This window comes from Osmerus eperlanus, chromosome 5 (genome assembly GCF_963692335.1).
Source record: "Osmerus eperlanus chromosome 5, fOsmEpe2.1, whole genome shotgun sequence".
Classification (NCBI taxonomy): Eukaryota; Metazoa; Chordata; class Actinopteri; order Osmeriformes; family Osmeridae; genus Osmerus; species Osmerus eperlanus.
In genome coordinates, this window is record NC_085022.1 from 10607588 (window position 1) to 10625136 (window position 17549).

General features: G+C 40.7%; 1 protein-coding gene across 4 annotated transcripts in view; it reads left to right on the forward strand.

Moving 5' to 3' along the window:
- The window catches only part of LOC134021090 (proprotein convertase subtilisin/kexin type 5), a 401110-nt gene that overhangs the window by 378063 nt on the left and 5498 nt on the right, over nucleotides 1-17549 (forward strand). For 2 of the 4 annotated variants that reach the window (XM_062461566.1, XM_062461567.1), the window contains exon 5: nucleotides 529-674. The exons of the other annotated variants lie outside the window; for them this stretch is intronic. In XM_062461566.1, the coding sequence (XP_062317550.1) occupies nucleotides 529-674 (146 nt within the window). The remainder of the gene's footprint in view (nucleotides 1-528; nucleotides 675-17549) is intronic. 4 annotated transcript variants of the gene reach the window in all.

Here is a 17549-nt window from a genome sequence, read left to right on the forward strand (position 1 = left end):
CCTGTAAAAGCTGTAAACCTAGGGGAAACAATTGCCAGTTTTGTGACACTTTAATTGCCAGACTGTGCCTTTAGGCTTGACGATAGAGCCAATAGTCATTTTTCTTTTTATAATGGAGCGAATAGAATTATGAGAGCCTTGAACAGAGGCAATCATGTGTTCATCTAGGTTTTCCAACTGGTTTGATGTTTGGTAGTCAGGGCTCTGGGGAATGCATTGAAGGAGACAATGCAGGTGTGCAGTGCATGATGGGATGAGACTTAACATGCAGGGGGCTGTTACCTCTCTGGTTACGATCCATCAAGTCTTAGAGTTATCCAGCTGTAAACTAATGGCCTGTAGCAACATCTACAGGCTTTCAAAGTGATGTATGCCATTAAATCACAGCAGATCACACAGCAGGTGTTTGATCTCTGGAATGCTTTGTCCTGCCATGCTTTTGTCCTTTACATAAAGAGAGGCAGTGCCTGATCAAAGTAAGGATCCCTGATTTGAAATTGCGCTTTTTAAGGAGTTTTGTTTTTTCAGGTTTAGGCACCAGTGTCGCCGTCACTGCCCCCAGACGACCTACGAAGAGCAGGGCAGGGGGGGGTGTTTGCCCTGCCCAGCTCCATGCATTGACTGCAGGAGGGACTCCCTTTGTCTTGCCTGCCAGGCTGGATACTACCTCAACGGTACTGCACCTTTCTTCTGCTCTGTTCTATCTACTGTTTCTTCCTTTCAGTGAGTTGAGGAGAATTGAAAACAATATTCTTGCTGTAGCCTCAGTTCTAGTTTCAAGGTGGAACTATCCAGGGCTGCGTTTCCCGATAACGATGGATCGTAAGGAGTAGGCTAATCTATGCGCTTTCAAGAGCTATGAATTTTCAAGAGACACTTTAGCTACGGTGTCTTTGGGAACGGCCCGTAAAACTAAGATTCGTTGTACGATGGATTCTACGATCAACTTAGGCTTATGACGCTTTCGGGAAACACAGCCCTTCCTACGAGCATGTTTGGGAAACGCACGTAAGAAATATTGATGGTTTCGTTTTTTGCTCGATCATTGCTACGATCCATCGTTATCGGGAAACGCAGCCCAGGCCAGGGCCTTTGAGTCTGAATAATGACACAATGTACGTAGGTAAATAAGTGTGTGTTACACATCCTACAAAATCAGTGTACTTACTGTACGCATGAGGGTCATCAATCTTCCTGGTTATAGACAAGCCTAGGCAATGAGTCTTCTTTTGCCTTGCAAATCACATGCTTATTGCCATCCTAAAGCACATGGTATATGAATACAGGAAGCATTCAAAAAGGACTGGTCAGAATGGGGGGGGGGTGGGTGTAGGCCTACTGCAGCAGCAGGAGTTGTGTGAGATGCCATCCACAGTGAACTGCAGGTGGAATGTGAATGCTAACCTTTTATAAAAGGTTGCTGATTATTGTTGGAATGCTGCTTCAGCATTCCAAGTATTGTTCTTTGAATCTTTATTCAACTTCTTCATATTTTTATTCTATTTCTTCCGTGACACCTTTCAGCTATGGAAGCTGAAATGCATTTGCAGAAATGCTTTTTCATTTTAAGAATGTGGCTGCATTATTTGACTCATAAATGAAATTAGTAATCAATCATCCTATTTGCATTTTAATTTTCTTCTTCAAGAGTGCTCAATCTTTCATTTAATTAAAATGAAAAAGAAATAGACATTTGAGATTTAATTTTCAAAATATGCCCCAGCAAATAGATACCAAAACTCAATTTGAAATGTCTATTTCATGCCACTCAGTCTCTCACACAGGTGATTGGTATTAGCTGATTAGTGGAGTCACAAGACGGAGATATTCAGTCAACTCGTCTCATTAAAAGACTAAGAGCACTACTACAGGGAGTCAGGTGGCTGAGCGGTTAGGGAGTCGGGCTAGTAATCTGAAGGTTACCGGTTCGATTCCCTGCACTGCTAAATGACGTTGTGTCCTTGGGCAAGGCACTTCACCCTACTTGCCTCGGGGGAATGTCCCTGTACTTACTGTAAGTCGCTCTGGATAAGAGCGTCTGCTAAATGACAAAATGTAAATGTACACCACTAGCTGCTGCTACTACTACTGCACCTGCTGCTATATCTTATGCTACAACTACTAATCTACTACTACTCTTTTACTACTATTGTTAATGGAACTGTTTTGTTCTACTACGCCACTGATACTACTGTATCTGCTACAGCTATTACTATCCCAACTATAATTTCAGCTACTAAAACGAATATTCTACTTCTTCTACTACTTCTACAGTTTAACAGTTCAGCATTCAGCTTCTCACGCATTGTATTTCAGCTCTTAGCATTGTTAGAAGATGCAGTTCAGATTACACACTGCCCTCTTTTGTGTGACTCACACATTTTTTAAATTAATTTCAGCTTGCGGGTATTTCTCATTCCTGTATTTTCACCAATTAAAAAATAATAATTTCAGCTTTCAGCATTCCAACGCATTTTCTGCAGGAAATGCACTTTCTATTTGGCATTGATCAGTGGTGTTTTTATATGTAAAAAAAAATGGTGGGGCAAAACCCATTTCAAAATATAGGATACATACCAGTAAAGCTACAAAACTCCCTCTTGCTACTGATGTGTTTATTTAACACATCAACAAACAGCGTGGCTCCACAATTTCTTTTTTTACGACAGAGCGGCTTGCTTCTACCAGGTGTTGTAGTACACAAACTGGAGAGAGAGACCTTCTTGTGTAATTGCTCTCCTTCTCTCTCACACACATGTAAAATTACCACTGTCATATTTACAAACCTAAATTAGAAATGCAACCAAGCTCAGAACCAATGTGCCTACAGAGCCATACGCGAACAGCAATGTGCTCAACACCACTTAAGGCCACGACGAAGCGGAAAGACAACTTTTTAGGGATACAGATCCATTCTATGACAACAACCTTAATAGATAAGCATGGACACACTGACACTCGTCATTATCTATATCTATTGATCCAGCTCAGAAATATGACCAATGCACGGACCAGCACCACAAAGGCAGGATGATAAAACATGCTTTCACTCACCAAGGCTGAGAGCTCACTTGAAGAGAAAGGTGCCTTCTTTTGTACGCTAACCGTTAGCCACTTTTTTTCAAAAACCACTCCACGTTAAACCTGCGGTTACTTTTACCAGCAGTTTGAGCGATGACAATATTGTGGCTAATGGGCACCACCAAGTCGCTTTACTTCAACTTTCTCCTCCAAATTAAGGGTTTAGAGGGTATATTTAAGGGTATATGGAGTCAGGTGGCTGAGCGGGATTAGGGAAGCGGGCTAGTAATCTGAAGGTTGCCAGTTCGATTCCCGGCCGTGCAAAAATGACGTTGTGTCCTTGGGCAAGGCACTTCACCCTACTTGCCTCGGGGAGAATGTCCCTGTACTTACTGTAAGTCGCTCTGGATAAGAGCGTCTGCTAAATGACTAAATGTAAATGTATATAACCGGTGCTCGAGTATGAAATCCACTTTATTCATTTTCTCAACTTATCTGGAGTTTGTGAAGCTAACCTAGCTAAGAAAATCTACCCTCCTCGCTCTTCTTGCCGACTAATGTTGGCGCTAGACAGAAATATAGCCAATCAGGTCTGAAATACAAAATGACGCTGTGGTGGGGCTACCAGCTGCCTGCCGCACTTGGCATCAAATTTGTGTGATCCACATTACATTACATTCTGAGCATGCGTATTAATACTTTCCCACGTCCAATGTAGCCTACATTGCATTGTGAGAGAGGGGCTAGCCCCACCACGCTCTTCTTCTTGCCGACTAATGTTGGAGCCAGATAGACAGACAGACAGCCAATCAGATCTGAAATACGAAATGACGCTGTGGTGGGGCTACCGGCTCTCAGCCCCACTTGGCATCAAATTTGTGTGATCCACATTACATTACATTCTGAGCATGCGTATTAATACTTTCCCACGTCCAATGTACATTGCATTGTGAGAGAGGGGCTAGCCCCACCAGAGCCCAACCTTCACGATTAGCCTATGGCTGACTACTGCAAACTCGAATCGGCAGAACGCAGTCTGAAGCAGCAAGGCAGGGACCAATGAACATGAAATAAAATAATAACACAAATGAATGATATGCAATTTAGGAAGATGCTATATTCATAGATAAGAAATTATACAAAGTAATCTTCGAGAAATAAAAAATAACATAATTTTGTTGCAGTCCTTTCTGTTGTCAGCAGAAAGGACTGCAACCTATTATAATCTAACATACCGTATTTCTTCGATTAAACGCTGCAGCGTTTATTACACAATGATCATTTTTGGTGCGGCGTTTATTCGAGGGCAGCGTTAATTCGAGGGCGATGTTTAATAATTAGTAATAGAGATTTAGTGAATTGTAGCTGCAGTGTGGCCATAGACAAACAAAGAATAGACAACCCAGATAGCACACATACGGATCTCTCAGACAGCAAATATTTCACTATCTATCTGAATTGTAACTTAGCAAATGAACATACAATGCCTATTAGCAGTAGCTAGCTACTTGATTCAACCTGGATTTTCTGTGTGTGGGCAGGTCGCTTCACCCGGTGGGCCGCTTCACTTTTGGGCCGGTCGAGGATTTTTTTGTTGTTGACATTTGCCACGTTAGTCTATCTTCTCTTAAAATAGGCTACACACGTTCTGCATTTTGACATCGCAGCCTCTGCATGGGTTGTACCATGTGAGGGAGTTCTCCCCTCTCAAATAGAGTTGGTTGGGTCCATAGCCCGTCTTTTCCAAAATATTTTCTCAGATAGCCTACCGATAGCTGGGCCGGGCGACCCTACCGTAACAATACGCGTCAGGGAGGATGGATGGGAGCAGGGCCGGAGTGATGGCATCACTAGACAAGATTTTACCAATTGAAAAACGGCTATGTTTATTTTACATAAAGCTCAAAAAACTATTTTGCGCTCAAATAATGGCCAAAAATGTTCGCTTGCGCGCCATGCGCGCTCTTATTAAGTGTGGAATTCCCTTTCTAGCATCAGATCAAACCCAGAATACGTTGTTGGTTTGGGCTGAGCCCCGAATGTTTACACCGTCTGGCTCCGTGCCTGATTAACACTCGGATCGTTAATCAGTCTCAAAATTGGTATCAATATAAAAAATACGATCCCTTTCTGTAATCATGATCCCCCCCAGAAAAGTTCACCCCCAGTCAAAGCAGGCTGCAAAAAAAAGTGGGCCGGTCTTGGGCCTGAAACTCCCGGGCTGATAAGTGGTCCCACTCCGGCCCTGTGTGTGGGTATTATAATGAAGAGACACAATTCAAGTTAATGATCTTTTATTATCAGACTGGATGTTGATGCCATCAACCTCTTAAAAGAACTCCAACACAGAAAAGAGAGATCAACGGAACAGAGAAACAAATATACAGCTTTGCCTACAGTTCAAAAATTATGAAATGAATTGATTTCAAAAGATATAGCGAAGTAACACTCAGCCATAGGCTACACAAAATCGCATAGGAAACAAATTTTTCCATGTTGTGTTACGTGTATTTTGATCGTATTGTCTGGGATAGCAGCGACGTTAGTATGAATTTTTAATGTGGTGTCAGAAGGAGCTTTGATGTCGGGGTAAATACGGCTATTGCCTCGGAACAAACCCCAAATACGTGATTAGTAGCCTACATTCGGGTAGTGTCTATGGTAACCAGTTGTTCCAGAAGAAGCCAAATCAAGATGTTACCTGAAGGCCAAGGTGGTTAGTAAGTACGTAACTGATTTGAGTAATTTCCATGAGCTAGAATAGCTCGTGGTGTAAAGCAATGGCCTTTGGTCTATTATGTGTTTTGCTCTAGTGCGATCGAATCCCACTTCATGCGAGCCTGCAAATGTTTTATTTTGTCTCCATTTATTTTGTCGTTAATGGTAATGTAGTGCGTACGCAGCTTATACTTTCATATTCGCCGCAGAAAATATGAGATCCGACTTGAAAATAGCCAGTAATATGTTTGTGAATTTGTGACGAATCTGGTGATAGAGGCAGACTGAGGCACGCACCGCTGGGAAACCAGTTAGTTCGGAAACCAGTAGGGACACAACACCGGTTCGGAGCTGGTGCGTAATCGCGAACCAGTTCTTTCTCTTTCGACAGACTGAGAATCGGAAAAGTGGTTCGTACGTGGTTCGCAAAATGCACCACATCGGAGCTGGGCTAGATTGTGAACCAAGAAAGAACCGCTTGCGTCAGGGGCGGGGGCGGGGTTACCGTAACCAACAAGACAAACAGAATCCTTTGACCACCATTGCTCTAAGTTTTTACAATTCATATTTCAGCTAAACGGTACTTCTAAATCAGCATCTGAATTAAAATGTAACGAGAAGTGGGCAGTGTAGTTGCTGAAAATGTGCTTATTTTATTGATGAAACTGCTAATTTGTAAATTTGCTCCGACTTTTCGATAACCTAGCTAGCATCGCAGTGCAGTGCAGACACTAGTTGCTGCGTTTTATCATAATCCTATCAAATGAGTGAAATGACAAACACAAATGTTATGAGCTATTGAGCCTATATTTAACACAAATGTAATACACAAGCACTATACAGCAAAAGTTTATAAAATGTTGCGCTGATAATGCCAGTGTTGTCATACTGCTGCGAGTCCAGGGTATTGCGCAATAGCTAAGAAAACACGTTCTTCGGATTAATAAACAGCCTTTAGACGGGCTCTGCTTTGTGTTTGGCGCTGCCGCGCTAGCGTTGCTAGGAAAGATGAGACGTATACAGTGACGTAATGACGTGGCTCTGTGGTGGCTCTTTAGCCCATGGAAAAGCAAACCGGTTCTTAGTAGGCTCCGTTCTTGAACCAGCTCTGAACTGGCTCTAGCACCAGCTCCGAACTAGCTCCCGGTTCACTTTGGTGGAAAGGGGGTAAAAGAGTGATTCGTTCATTTTCTCGTGGCCGCGCATCGGGACTGTTGCATAGGCTCGTCCAAGTAAACAGAAATGATTCGTTAATTTCCCGACTCGGTCTTTGGGTACGAGTATTTGGATCATTTTTCACGTGACCTGCATAGGCTATGTAGTGGTAGCTAGAGGAAACGCTAGAGGGAACGATTCGTTCATTTCCCGACTCGGTCTTTCTACGAGTCTTTGGATCATTTTTCACGTGACCTGCATAGGCTCTGTAGTGGTAGCTAGAGGAAACGAACGATTCGTTCATTTCCCGACTCGGTCTTTCTACGAGTCTTTGGATCATTTTTCACGTGACCTGCATAGGCTCAGTAGTGGTAGCTAGAGGAAACGAACGATTCGTTTATTTCCCGACTCGGTCTTTCTACGAGTCTTTGGATCCTTTTTTCACGTGACCCGCATTGTATTTTTTTTTTTTTACTTTATTACCCATGATGAACATTGCAGGCATTTATTTGCAGTACAACATCAATCATAAAATAAAAGAAAAAACACCATGGGGTGTTCTAAGAATAATAGTATGTCATCGGCAAATAAAGCTAGTTTATGTTGACTCATTCCTTCGTCGGATATACCTTGTATGAGGGGATTGGTTCTTATCAATTCTGCCAGTGGCTCAATTCTCAGTGCGAATAGAGAAGGGGACATTGAATCTCCCTGGCGGGTACCGCGCCCCAGGGGGAAGAAGTCGGAGCAGTGACCGTTTACTCTGACTTTAGATCTAGGGTTTTTATAAAATATACCAATCCACTTGACAAATGTATTATTGAAGCCCATATACCTGAGGGTCTGCTGGAGGAAGGTCCAGTCAACCCTATCAAATGCCTTCTCAGCATCTAAGCTGAGAAGCATTGAGGGGGTATCCCTTTTGGCTGCAATTGCTTGTAAGTTCAGGGCTCTTCTGACATTATCAACTCCCTGGCGATTATTAATGAAACCTGTCTGATCTGGCTTCACCAGTGTATGTATGTATTTCTGAATTCTCTTCGCCATAATTGAGGTAAGTATTTTAAGATCTACTCCTAAGAGGCTGATTGGACGATATGATGCACATTGGGTTGGGTCTTTATTATCCTTATGGATGACACTTATTATTGCTTCTGACCACGACCCAGGGGGATCTGCCTTTGTTAGTGCGTAATTATAAACTTTGCATAAAACTGGGTTCAGCTCATTCACATATGCTTTGTAGTATTCTCCTTGGAAACCATCTATACCTGGAGATTTATTGTTTTTAAGTTTTACGATATTTTCTCTGATTTCTTCTTCTGAAATTGGCAAAGACAGCATGTCTGCCGCATTGTATTTTTTAGTAGAGGAAACAGTTTCCTCATTCCCTTTCGTGTGGCCGCTGTTTTAGTAAGACATGAATGATATTCGCTCCAGTCATCATACTGACTGGTTTTGTTATTTTCACTTTACATTTACACTTACAGTTTTGTGCAGTGTAATTGTTTGCCGTGATAATTAAATTCTAGTGTGATAATAAATGACCAAATCATACAACTGTCATGATACATTATTTTAATGTATCATATTTTAACTCTTTTAAAATAGTATCTGCTGGTGCACATGTCATGCACTAACCTACAAGAGAATATGATACGTGTTTGAAGTGGACGGATAGCCCCCCCCCTCCCCCCCCGTTGAAATGAACGAATGACTCGAAAAAAGATTCGTTCATTTTACTGAACGAGATTCAAAGAACCGAATCAGTAAAATGATCCGAACTTCCCATCACTACAGCTAATACAAATCACCTGTGTGAGAGACTGAGTGGTGCGTGTCTGTCGTTGCCACGGTGAGGGTGCAGCTATGATTGCTAACGCGCTGAGGGCAGAGAATAACAGAAATGTAGCTAGAATCCACACCTCAAACAAGTTAACCTAGACGCAAAACTATACGTCCAATCCAAAAAATAAGGATATTTTCCGAGACCCAAGACTACTACTATATGTCTGTGCGGTCAGAAATACGACTCTACCGGCAGTTTCAAAATCTTGTTCTTTTTGCTTTCTCTGATGATTTTGTCACCAGATTTGCATTGGTCTCTATGGGGCGAGAGTTGTACTTTGTCTCGCTTTCGTGGGGCTCTGAACAAATGTGTACGTCTGTTGGATTCAACAGACAACTGTCTACGCACAGCACCAGCACAAAATTAGCTATCTATTGATCCAAAAATGAAGCATGAAGAGCGAAAATTGTGGCAATGCTGGCAAACTAGAAATATTTTTTCAACGACATCCGAATCTCAGGCCTCCACTCTAAGCGTTTCAGTCTGCACTCTAGGGTTTCACGTACACACCCATGTAAATCTCAGAAACGGCTTGAAAAAGACATGAAACATAATCAGTGATATTGAAAAAAGTTGAATAGATATCAAAAAGCTGAATTATTTAAAAATAGTTTAGGGTTTTGTCAACAATAAAGTTTTAATGGTGGCTCTAGCTGAAAGATTGAGGAAGAAGAAGGATTTGGAAGTTGAAGAAGTTTAAAGAAGTTTGAGAGGATTTGAAAGAAAACTCCATTGGAAACCCATGTTAAAAATATTATGAATATTGATTTATATTAATTCAAGCATAAGAGGTACAAAGCTGAAAAGTCATAGCACCCATGGCCTGAAACTGCTGAATTTTTTGATAGCTGAACGGTTTTAATAGCTGAAGATTTGAAGGCGCTGAAAGGTGCCACGGAAGAAATAGAAGAAAAATAATAAGTTGATTAATGCTGAAGCAGCATTCCAACAATAATAATAAAGAGAAACAGGAAAACAATAGTGAGAATGCTTAACAGCATTCTCACAATAAATATGTATGTGAGAGAACAAAGGTTGTGCCCTTGCCGAAGGCAAAGCACACCCAATAAGAAAAGGTAGAAACACTTAAGTGGCTTCGCCGCTTCGCGGCTTGGCCACCAAAAATAATAATAAAACTAACAATAACAAAAGGTTTCCTCCTTACGGAGGAATCCTAATAATAAAACTAACAATAACAATAGGTTTCCTCCTTACGGAGGAATCCTAATAAGAATACTAACAAAAATTTGCGAAGCTGTGCTAACGTTACCCACTGTGATGGAATTTTAGGATTTATAGGAATATAGTTACAATGCATGTGCATGGGCGGAAATCCCGGGGGGGACACGACCCCCCCATCCTGGGGAAAATATGATTTGTCCCCCCCAATAAATCACTGTAAACATAACTATGTAATTTCAATAACATTGATAATATGCAATGAAAGCGCTTTGCTGATTATGGACACAATGGCGCTTTTTTAAGTTTAAAAAGATTGCGAACCCCGCACTTGGTCCCACAATGGTTTGATCCACAGCCCCAGCCCTCAGCAGTGATGCTGAGGGCTTGCTGAGTACTATTATTAGGGTTCCTCCGGTAGGAGGAATTTTAGGAATATTATAACCCTAATAATAATAAGAATACTAACAAAAACAATAGGTTTCCTCCTACTGGAGGAACCCTAATAATATATATGTGAGAGAACAATGGTTGTGCTCGCCGAAGGCGTGAGCACACCCAATTAATGTTTTGGTTTTATATTGGCTGGCTTCCCAAAATATCTGAATTTGCAGAGCTAGCGAGCCCGAATTCCGTTTGTGTGGTATTTGCCATCATCTTTGCTATCGCCAGTTTACTCCAGATCGGCACACAAGTGCTTCAAAGTCCCTAGAGACGATTTAGCTTTTGCAACGAGACCATTTAAGATAATTATGACAATGGTAGAATATAGTATAGTTCTGTTCAATATCCGTGCTGATCTTGGATTAAATTGACAATAGCAAAGTTTCCATCTTTTGACGACGCCAAATGGAATGGGTGCTAGCTAATGTTTGCTCCATCGGTTTGTTTGCTAGCTATGCAAATGCAGCTAGCTTAGTGTGTGTGAACCCTGCCAACATAATGAAATCACTATGGTGCGATTAACTGGATTAATTTCACGTTAGCTACGTGCATTTCAGATGGTAGACACTCAAGTCACCTTGTCAGATAAGGATTACAACTACTGCATTGCTAGCTTCTCTCAGTCACTGACTCTAATTCAAACAGCTGGTGATGTTACCTAGCTAGCTAGCTAACATAGTGACCAGGGGCGGAGCTAGACTTTCAGTGCAGGGGGGGCGGAGCTTCATCATGGGGCCCTCTGCTACCAAGTCATTTTAAAATTGAAACCGTAAAAAAAACGGTAAAATATCTGATGAATGCATATGTTATAATGTGTCACTTGTTCAGCCAAGTAAGCCTATATGTCAAATAAGACACAAAGAAAAGCCACATTTGTTGACAAGTTTGTATTGACGAACAAAGTAAACAGTTTGCCAGTCAAATAAAATATTTTCAACACCACGGACAGCAACAGCTGATTGACAGCGATGGTGCTGAACAGGCCAAGTGCGCTCAATCAGTGCCACAGTATTTCTTACAATTTTGTTGTCTGCTTAACGATCCTCCAGAACAAATAAATCGAACAAAACTACCCTTACAAAAAAAAAGTATACTTCAAGTTCATTTTGTAAGTATACTTAGTATAAAAAGTATACTATTATCATGGTACTTAAGAGTATACTAGCAGTGTACTAAAAGTGTACTTATTTATATACTATTTTGTACTAAGTAAACTGAATTGGCCCACTTTTTAGGTCATTTAGTACACTTTAAAGTACACTTATAGTGTATTTGAGGTTTACTTTTGAATACTGTAAAGTAACCTGTGTGGTGCACTTTCAGCTCATGAAGTATACTTCCTAAAGTACCTCAAAGTATACTTTGCAATACTTTCAAGTGCACTTTTAATTAATTTAAGTACGTCAAGAAGTAAACTTAATAAATGTCAATACTCTGATTTACTAATATATTTAAATGTTTGGGGGCCCTTCACACGCCGCTGATCTTGCGTCGCCAAGTAACACCACATATCCTTAGCTGAAAGAAGCAAATTACTGTGTATACACTTAAGATGAAATAATCCAGCTCGTTTTATGAAACGTAACACTCATTTAACTCATGGTTACAATGGTAAACCGGCACAACAATGACAATTACCACGCAACAAAACACTACATTCTAAGCAGACACATTAAAAAAACGAAATTCATGAAGTTACATTTGTATTTCGAACAAACGGCAAACTTATCGGCAAATGTTTACATTATTTACCGCCTTGCATCATGGGAATTGACCAGCCAATGAGCCACGCTATCTTCATTTTGTCACGTCATTATTTCGTTCTTCAGTCAGTTTGACAGTATAACCTTCAAATGCACAATGCAACCCTTCTGTCTGCTTCTTTCTCAAGTAGCTTTTTCGTTTTTTCCATTAATACTCCAATTGATAATTATTAGTATAAGAGTATAGGGCTTCAAAATGTTTTTGCAGTAATTAAGGTTACAGCTTCAGTACGAAGAAAGATTCAATGTGCAATGCATAATAGATTTTCCTAGACATGAATAATTAGAATGCTAAAGAATCATTTCTTACCATTGGCGGCCTGAAATGCCTATCTAACGTTTTATTGAAACGTCTCTGATAGTAGTTCTCGCAGATTTTATGTCATCTGATCGGCCATGTTTGATCGGCCGTTTTGAGAACGCCGATCAAAACCGATAATGGTTATATCGGCCAATATGGATCGGCGCCGATCAGATCGGAGCATCCCTAATATCTGTGCCATAGCATATCCGACTTGAACAACAGCAGGTGCTCCGCCATCCTCCATCTCGATCACTAGCCTAGCTAACGCGTTCAACTAGCAGACTGTACTGTCATTTTCTTTGAACGTTGAATCCGTGTCGTTCTTCAGTGCATTTGGACGACTCTGAAATTGTACAATCTTGAGTCCTTTTAAACAATCCTCGTCGCCATAAATGTTGTGTTGTCCAATAAAGAATCGTGTTGTCATTAACTTATTTTATTGTCAACTCGCTTCGTCTCCCATACATGTGCTCTCTATCTCTTCATACGCCGTCTAACTGTCCGGCTTCCGTAGTTAGCGTTTCCTTAACTATACTACATATATCAAAAGTGAACTATTTTCAAAGCATACTTAAAAGTACATCAAAAGTGAACTATTATCTAAGTATACTTCTTAAAAGTATATCAAAAGTGAACTATTTTCAAAGCATACTTCTTAAAAGTATATCAAAAGTGAACTAGAGAGGGTACAATTTCTGGGGAAATTGTAGGGTGTGCTTGCTTGCGTCGGTTGGACAGGGGTCCGTTTTTTAATGACATTTTTACAACTGATATTTCTGTATTTTATATAAAAATGCATACTTATTATTTATAGGCAGGCTCATCGTTGAATCAAAACGAATAAATTTGGCAGACCGGTACAAATTGACCTAATCTCTATGACTTAAACGTCCTTTTAAGTTTTTCCCTTCTCGTGATATTTTCATGCATTTAACCTACTCATTGCATTCATTCATTAATAAAGAACCCCCTTTGAAGATTATTCTACGACGTTACCCGGCAGTAGAAGATGGAATCGCGATTCAAACAGTACCATCTGCTAACTGAAAATATGCCCCCCAAAACGTAAATAAGCTTGACATTTATTTAGTGGAAAATCGCTCATTCATAAAAAGCTCACTGGTAGCGATCATTGTAAGGTAACAACGCAAAATGCGATATAGCCCGCTGTGTTCGTCTCGGTAGCGATTGCATTGGTTGAATTCGATTAAACGTTCCGTTGTACGGTTTAGGCTGAAATTAATTATTTTCATGAACAGATTGACAAAGTTTAGGCTGTGGCAATGAAGTTCAGGTTAGTAGTTAGATAGACTTTTGATTTAAGTAAGGGGAGTGCCGAACATTTTCTTTCGCCGTTTGACTTCCTAAACAGCTGTGTACTGTATGTTAGATGTTTTTGTCGTGTGTCTCGCGTAGGCTACAGCGTTGCAGTGATACACTGGATTGAAACCACAGGTAATGATAATTTCACCCACAAATCGTTTACTTGTAATCTAATGTCATAATAAATCCTACAACGAAAATGTATATGTGAGGAATGTTTATTTTAACGATTGAAAACAGATACATCATAGACCACTGTAGTATGTGTTGCCCGGGCAACAGAGGCTAATGTCATGATGCTAATATTTCAGTGAAATAGTAGACTACCGTTTCCCAAAGTAGATGTGGGCTTACTTCCTTAATAATATCAGCTAATATTGTACATTACACATCACAATTGTGTGTCATATCACAAAGTAAAATGAGTAAATAGTTATCACCCTGGCCTCTTTGCTTGTGGCGTTCCTGCAGCTGCCTTGCAGTAAAGCTATAGTTAGCCTAGCTATCCCCCAAGTTAACAGATGCGAAACGAATGTTCTGCCAAAGGTAGTCACGCGTGTTTTCGTGACGTTAGTGACGTAGTGACGTTAGTAACGTCAGTGACTGTGGCTAGCAAATTAGCCACCGTTAGCTTCACTTTTCGCCACAAAAACTTAACTTCAGCCTAAACCATGCAACGGAACGTAAATTCCAATAGAAGCAACTCAATCGCTACCAAGACGAAACTTTTGACACCTACGTTGTCTATGTAGGCCAAATATTGACTGAGTTTTAGGGGGGCAAAAAGAAATAAAAATAATAATAATAATAATAATAATATATATGTGAGAGAACAAAGGTTGTGCTCTCGCCGAAGGCTTGAGCACACCCAACTAAAAGTGTACTATACATATTTTAGTATACATATAGTATACTTTAATATACTTATTTTTTGTAAGGGTATACACATATCCCTTATTAAATCTTCATCCTCCTCCTTCATGGTGGAACATTTGCCAACCACTTTGCCCTTGTCAATATGTCCCGCTCCACACACAGAAAGGTGAGATTTGACAGTCTGGCCTCATCCATGCACGAACGCAAGTAGGCTATGTCTACTTGCGGAAAAACATTCTCCGTTTTTACGGAGACGGACACAGGGAACGCCCTCTCCGACGAGGAATTCCCTCTCCGTGCCCTCTCCGAGCCCCTCGGAGAGCTCTACGTGCACCTCCTGATTTTCCTGACTATCCGTCTGTCCGTCCGTCATTTTACGGATACCCCTTGGCTGTGATTGGTCCGTATTAAGAACCGCTTGCGTCAGGGGCGGGGACGTCCGTCTGTCCGTAACGGAGTCGGAGAAGTATAATTCGGCCTTTAATGAGACGTGGACGGCTGAAACTTTGTTGGCACTGAATGTAGCGTTTTGTTGCCTGGCAATTGTTATTGTTGTGCTGGTTTACCATATGAGTTAAGTGACTGTTACGTAACTTACGTTTGATAAAAAGAGCTGGATTAACGGAATGTGGTAGCGCAAGCTCAGAATCCGTAGTTAGCTTCTTTCAGATAATTATCTGCATTGTGTCACTAAGCAAGGGCCCCTTTCTCGTAACGTGACGCATGATCGGCGGCGTTTGGGGCCCCCCTGACTGAAGCTATCTCCGCTACTGATAGTGACCAATGCAGGGAAAATTGTGACAGTTATGAATGTTTTATTGTATTGAGTGGTAGAAATAAATTGTCAAACCAATCCTTTCTTACAACTTACTGGACATCAGCCACCAACGACACAAACAGATATGCAGGCATCACTGCTGAGGGCTGGGGCTGTGGATCAAACCATTGTGGGACCAAGTGCAGGGTTCGCAATCTTTTTCAACTTAAAAAAGCGCCATTGTGTCCATAATCAGCAAAGCGCTTTCATTGCATATTATCAATGTTATTGAAATTACATAGTTATGTTTACAGTGATTTATTGGGGGGGACAAATCATATTTTTCCCAGGATGGGGGGGGGTCGTGTCCCCCCCGGGATTTCCGCCCATGCACATGCATTGTAACTATATTCCTATAAATCCTAAAATTCCATCACAGTGGGTAACGTTAGCACACCTTAGCAAACAAACTATCGTGATTCAACTCAGCTTCAGTTAGTTCTAGCTATCTTGCTGAAAAATAGATCTGGACAAACATGCATCTTGAATTGTAGATTTATATGACAACACTGGTTATTTATTTGAATGAAACACAGTCAGGAACATGAAATAACGTTAGCCCCATTGCCAATAAACTAAATCATCACACGTTCTACCGATGCTAGATACAGGCAGTATACGTTAGTATTGCTAATAACTGTTAGCGACATCATACTACAGCTTGCGGTTGTGATGAACATAAGGTCGGAACAGCACCTCTTTACAGCAACAGCTTCATAGCAAATCCTGCTTTACAAATTGTCCTCGGTGAAATGGTTCTAGCAAATGTGTAATTGAGGGTCGAACTGCACAGGGATCTTCTCATAGACAAACATCACAGCCCGTCGAGTGTTTGGTTCCTTAGGAAGACTCAGTGTCAGCATTGTACAGCCTGGAACACTGCATTTACCACCGTAGGGTACCTGTATTTAGTATTCTGTATTTAGTTAAAGGCTGTTCCTAGTGTTAACCCAGGGTACAAGGGTACTACCCTAGTATTACATAGTAATGTGTTCTATTAGTTTAGAGTTTTAAATTGTTCTATTGGTTTATAATTTAAAACATGGTAAAATAGGAAGTCCATAGTGCTGTCTCAAGGGGGGGAGGCATGTGGTAATGTGGTTTAGGCAAATCTTTAGGAGCCACTAGGTGGTGCTGTAGCATTGACGGTATGGACCAGTGGTTACCTCGGCAGCTGGGCATGGGACGTAGTCAGACATGTAGGCTTGGGCTTGATGAGGCCTAGCAAGTTAATAAATGACTCGTGTTCTAGACATTACATGGTATTCATTTCACCTTATAAGTGGTCCTTGGAGTTATTACAGCCAGTTTTCCCAAAATACATTTCAAGCTTATTTAAGTTTTTGGAGGCATATTTTCAGTTTGCAGATGGTAATGTTGGAATAGGGATTCCTGCTGAGATACTGCCAGTGAAAACGTTGTTAAAATTAGCTTGTTTCAAAGTGGGTTCTTTATGAATGAATGCAATATGAGTAAATGCTTAAAAATATCACTAGAATGGAAAAACTTAAGGGGAATTTTAAGTCACATAGGTTAGGACAATTTTTACACCAGTTTCTTGGTTTTCATGTAACTGTTTCAACTATGTGAGGCTGCCACATACACTATGACCATCCCCTTTTGCAGGGTATGAGAAGAATAGCAAGTAAGTAAGAAGAGAACACTTTAATTTACACTTCACACTTTTTAATCTATGTAATGTTCATAAATAATAAGTAAGCATACTTATTTAAATTACCAAAATATTACCCCAAAAATTGTAGTTAGTCTCTAGTTAGTATTATTACTGAATTGTATAATGATAAGGGCTGTGGTATGTCATACTGTAACATATAATCTATGTAGGTATCCTCTAATTCCAGGGTTAGTACCAGATTTAGACTCATGATTATTTCAGGGCTGGGCAGTCAGATGGAATGTCGAGAGAAAGAGAGAGAAAGTGAGGGGTGGGAGAGAGGGTGAGACCGCGGGAGAGTGATAAAGAGAAGAGAAGATAAAAAGAGAGAAAGGGTGAAAAAAGATGTTTCTGTTTGAAAGATGAGGACTTCAGTTCCAGCATAGTTCTTTTTTACTTTAACGTTTCATCTTAGCGTGTGCATA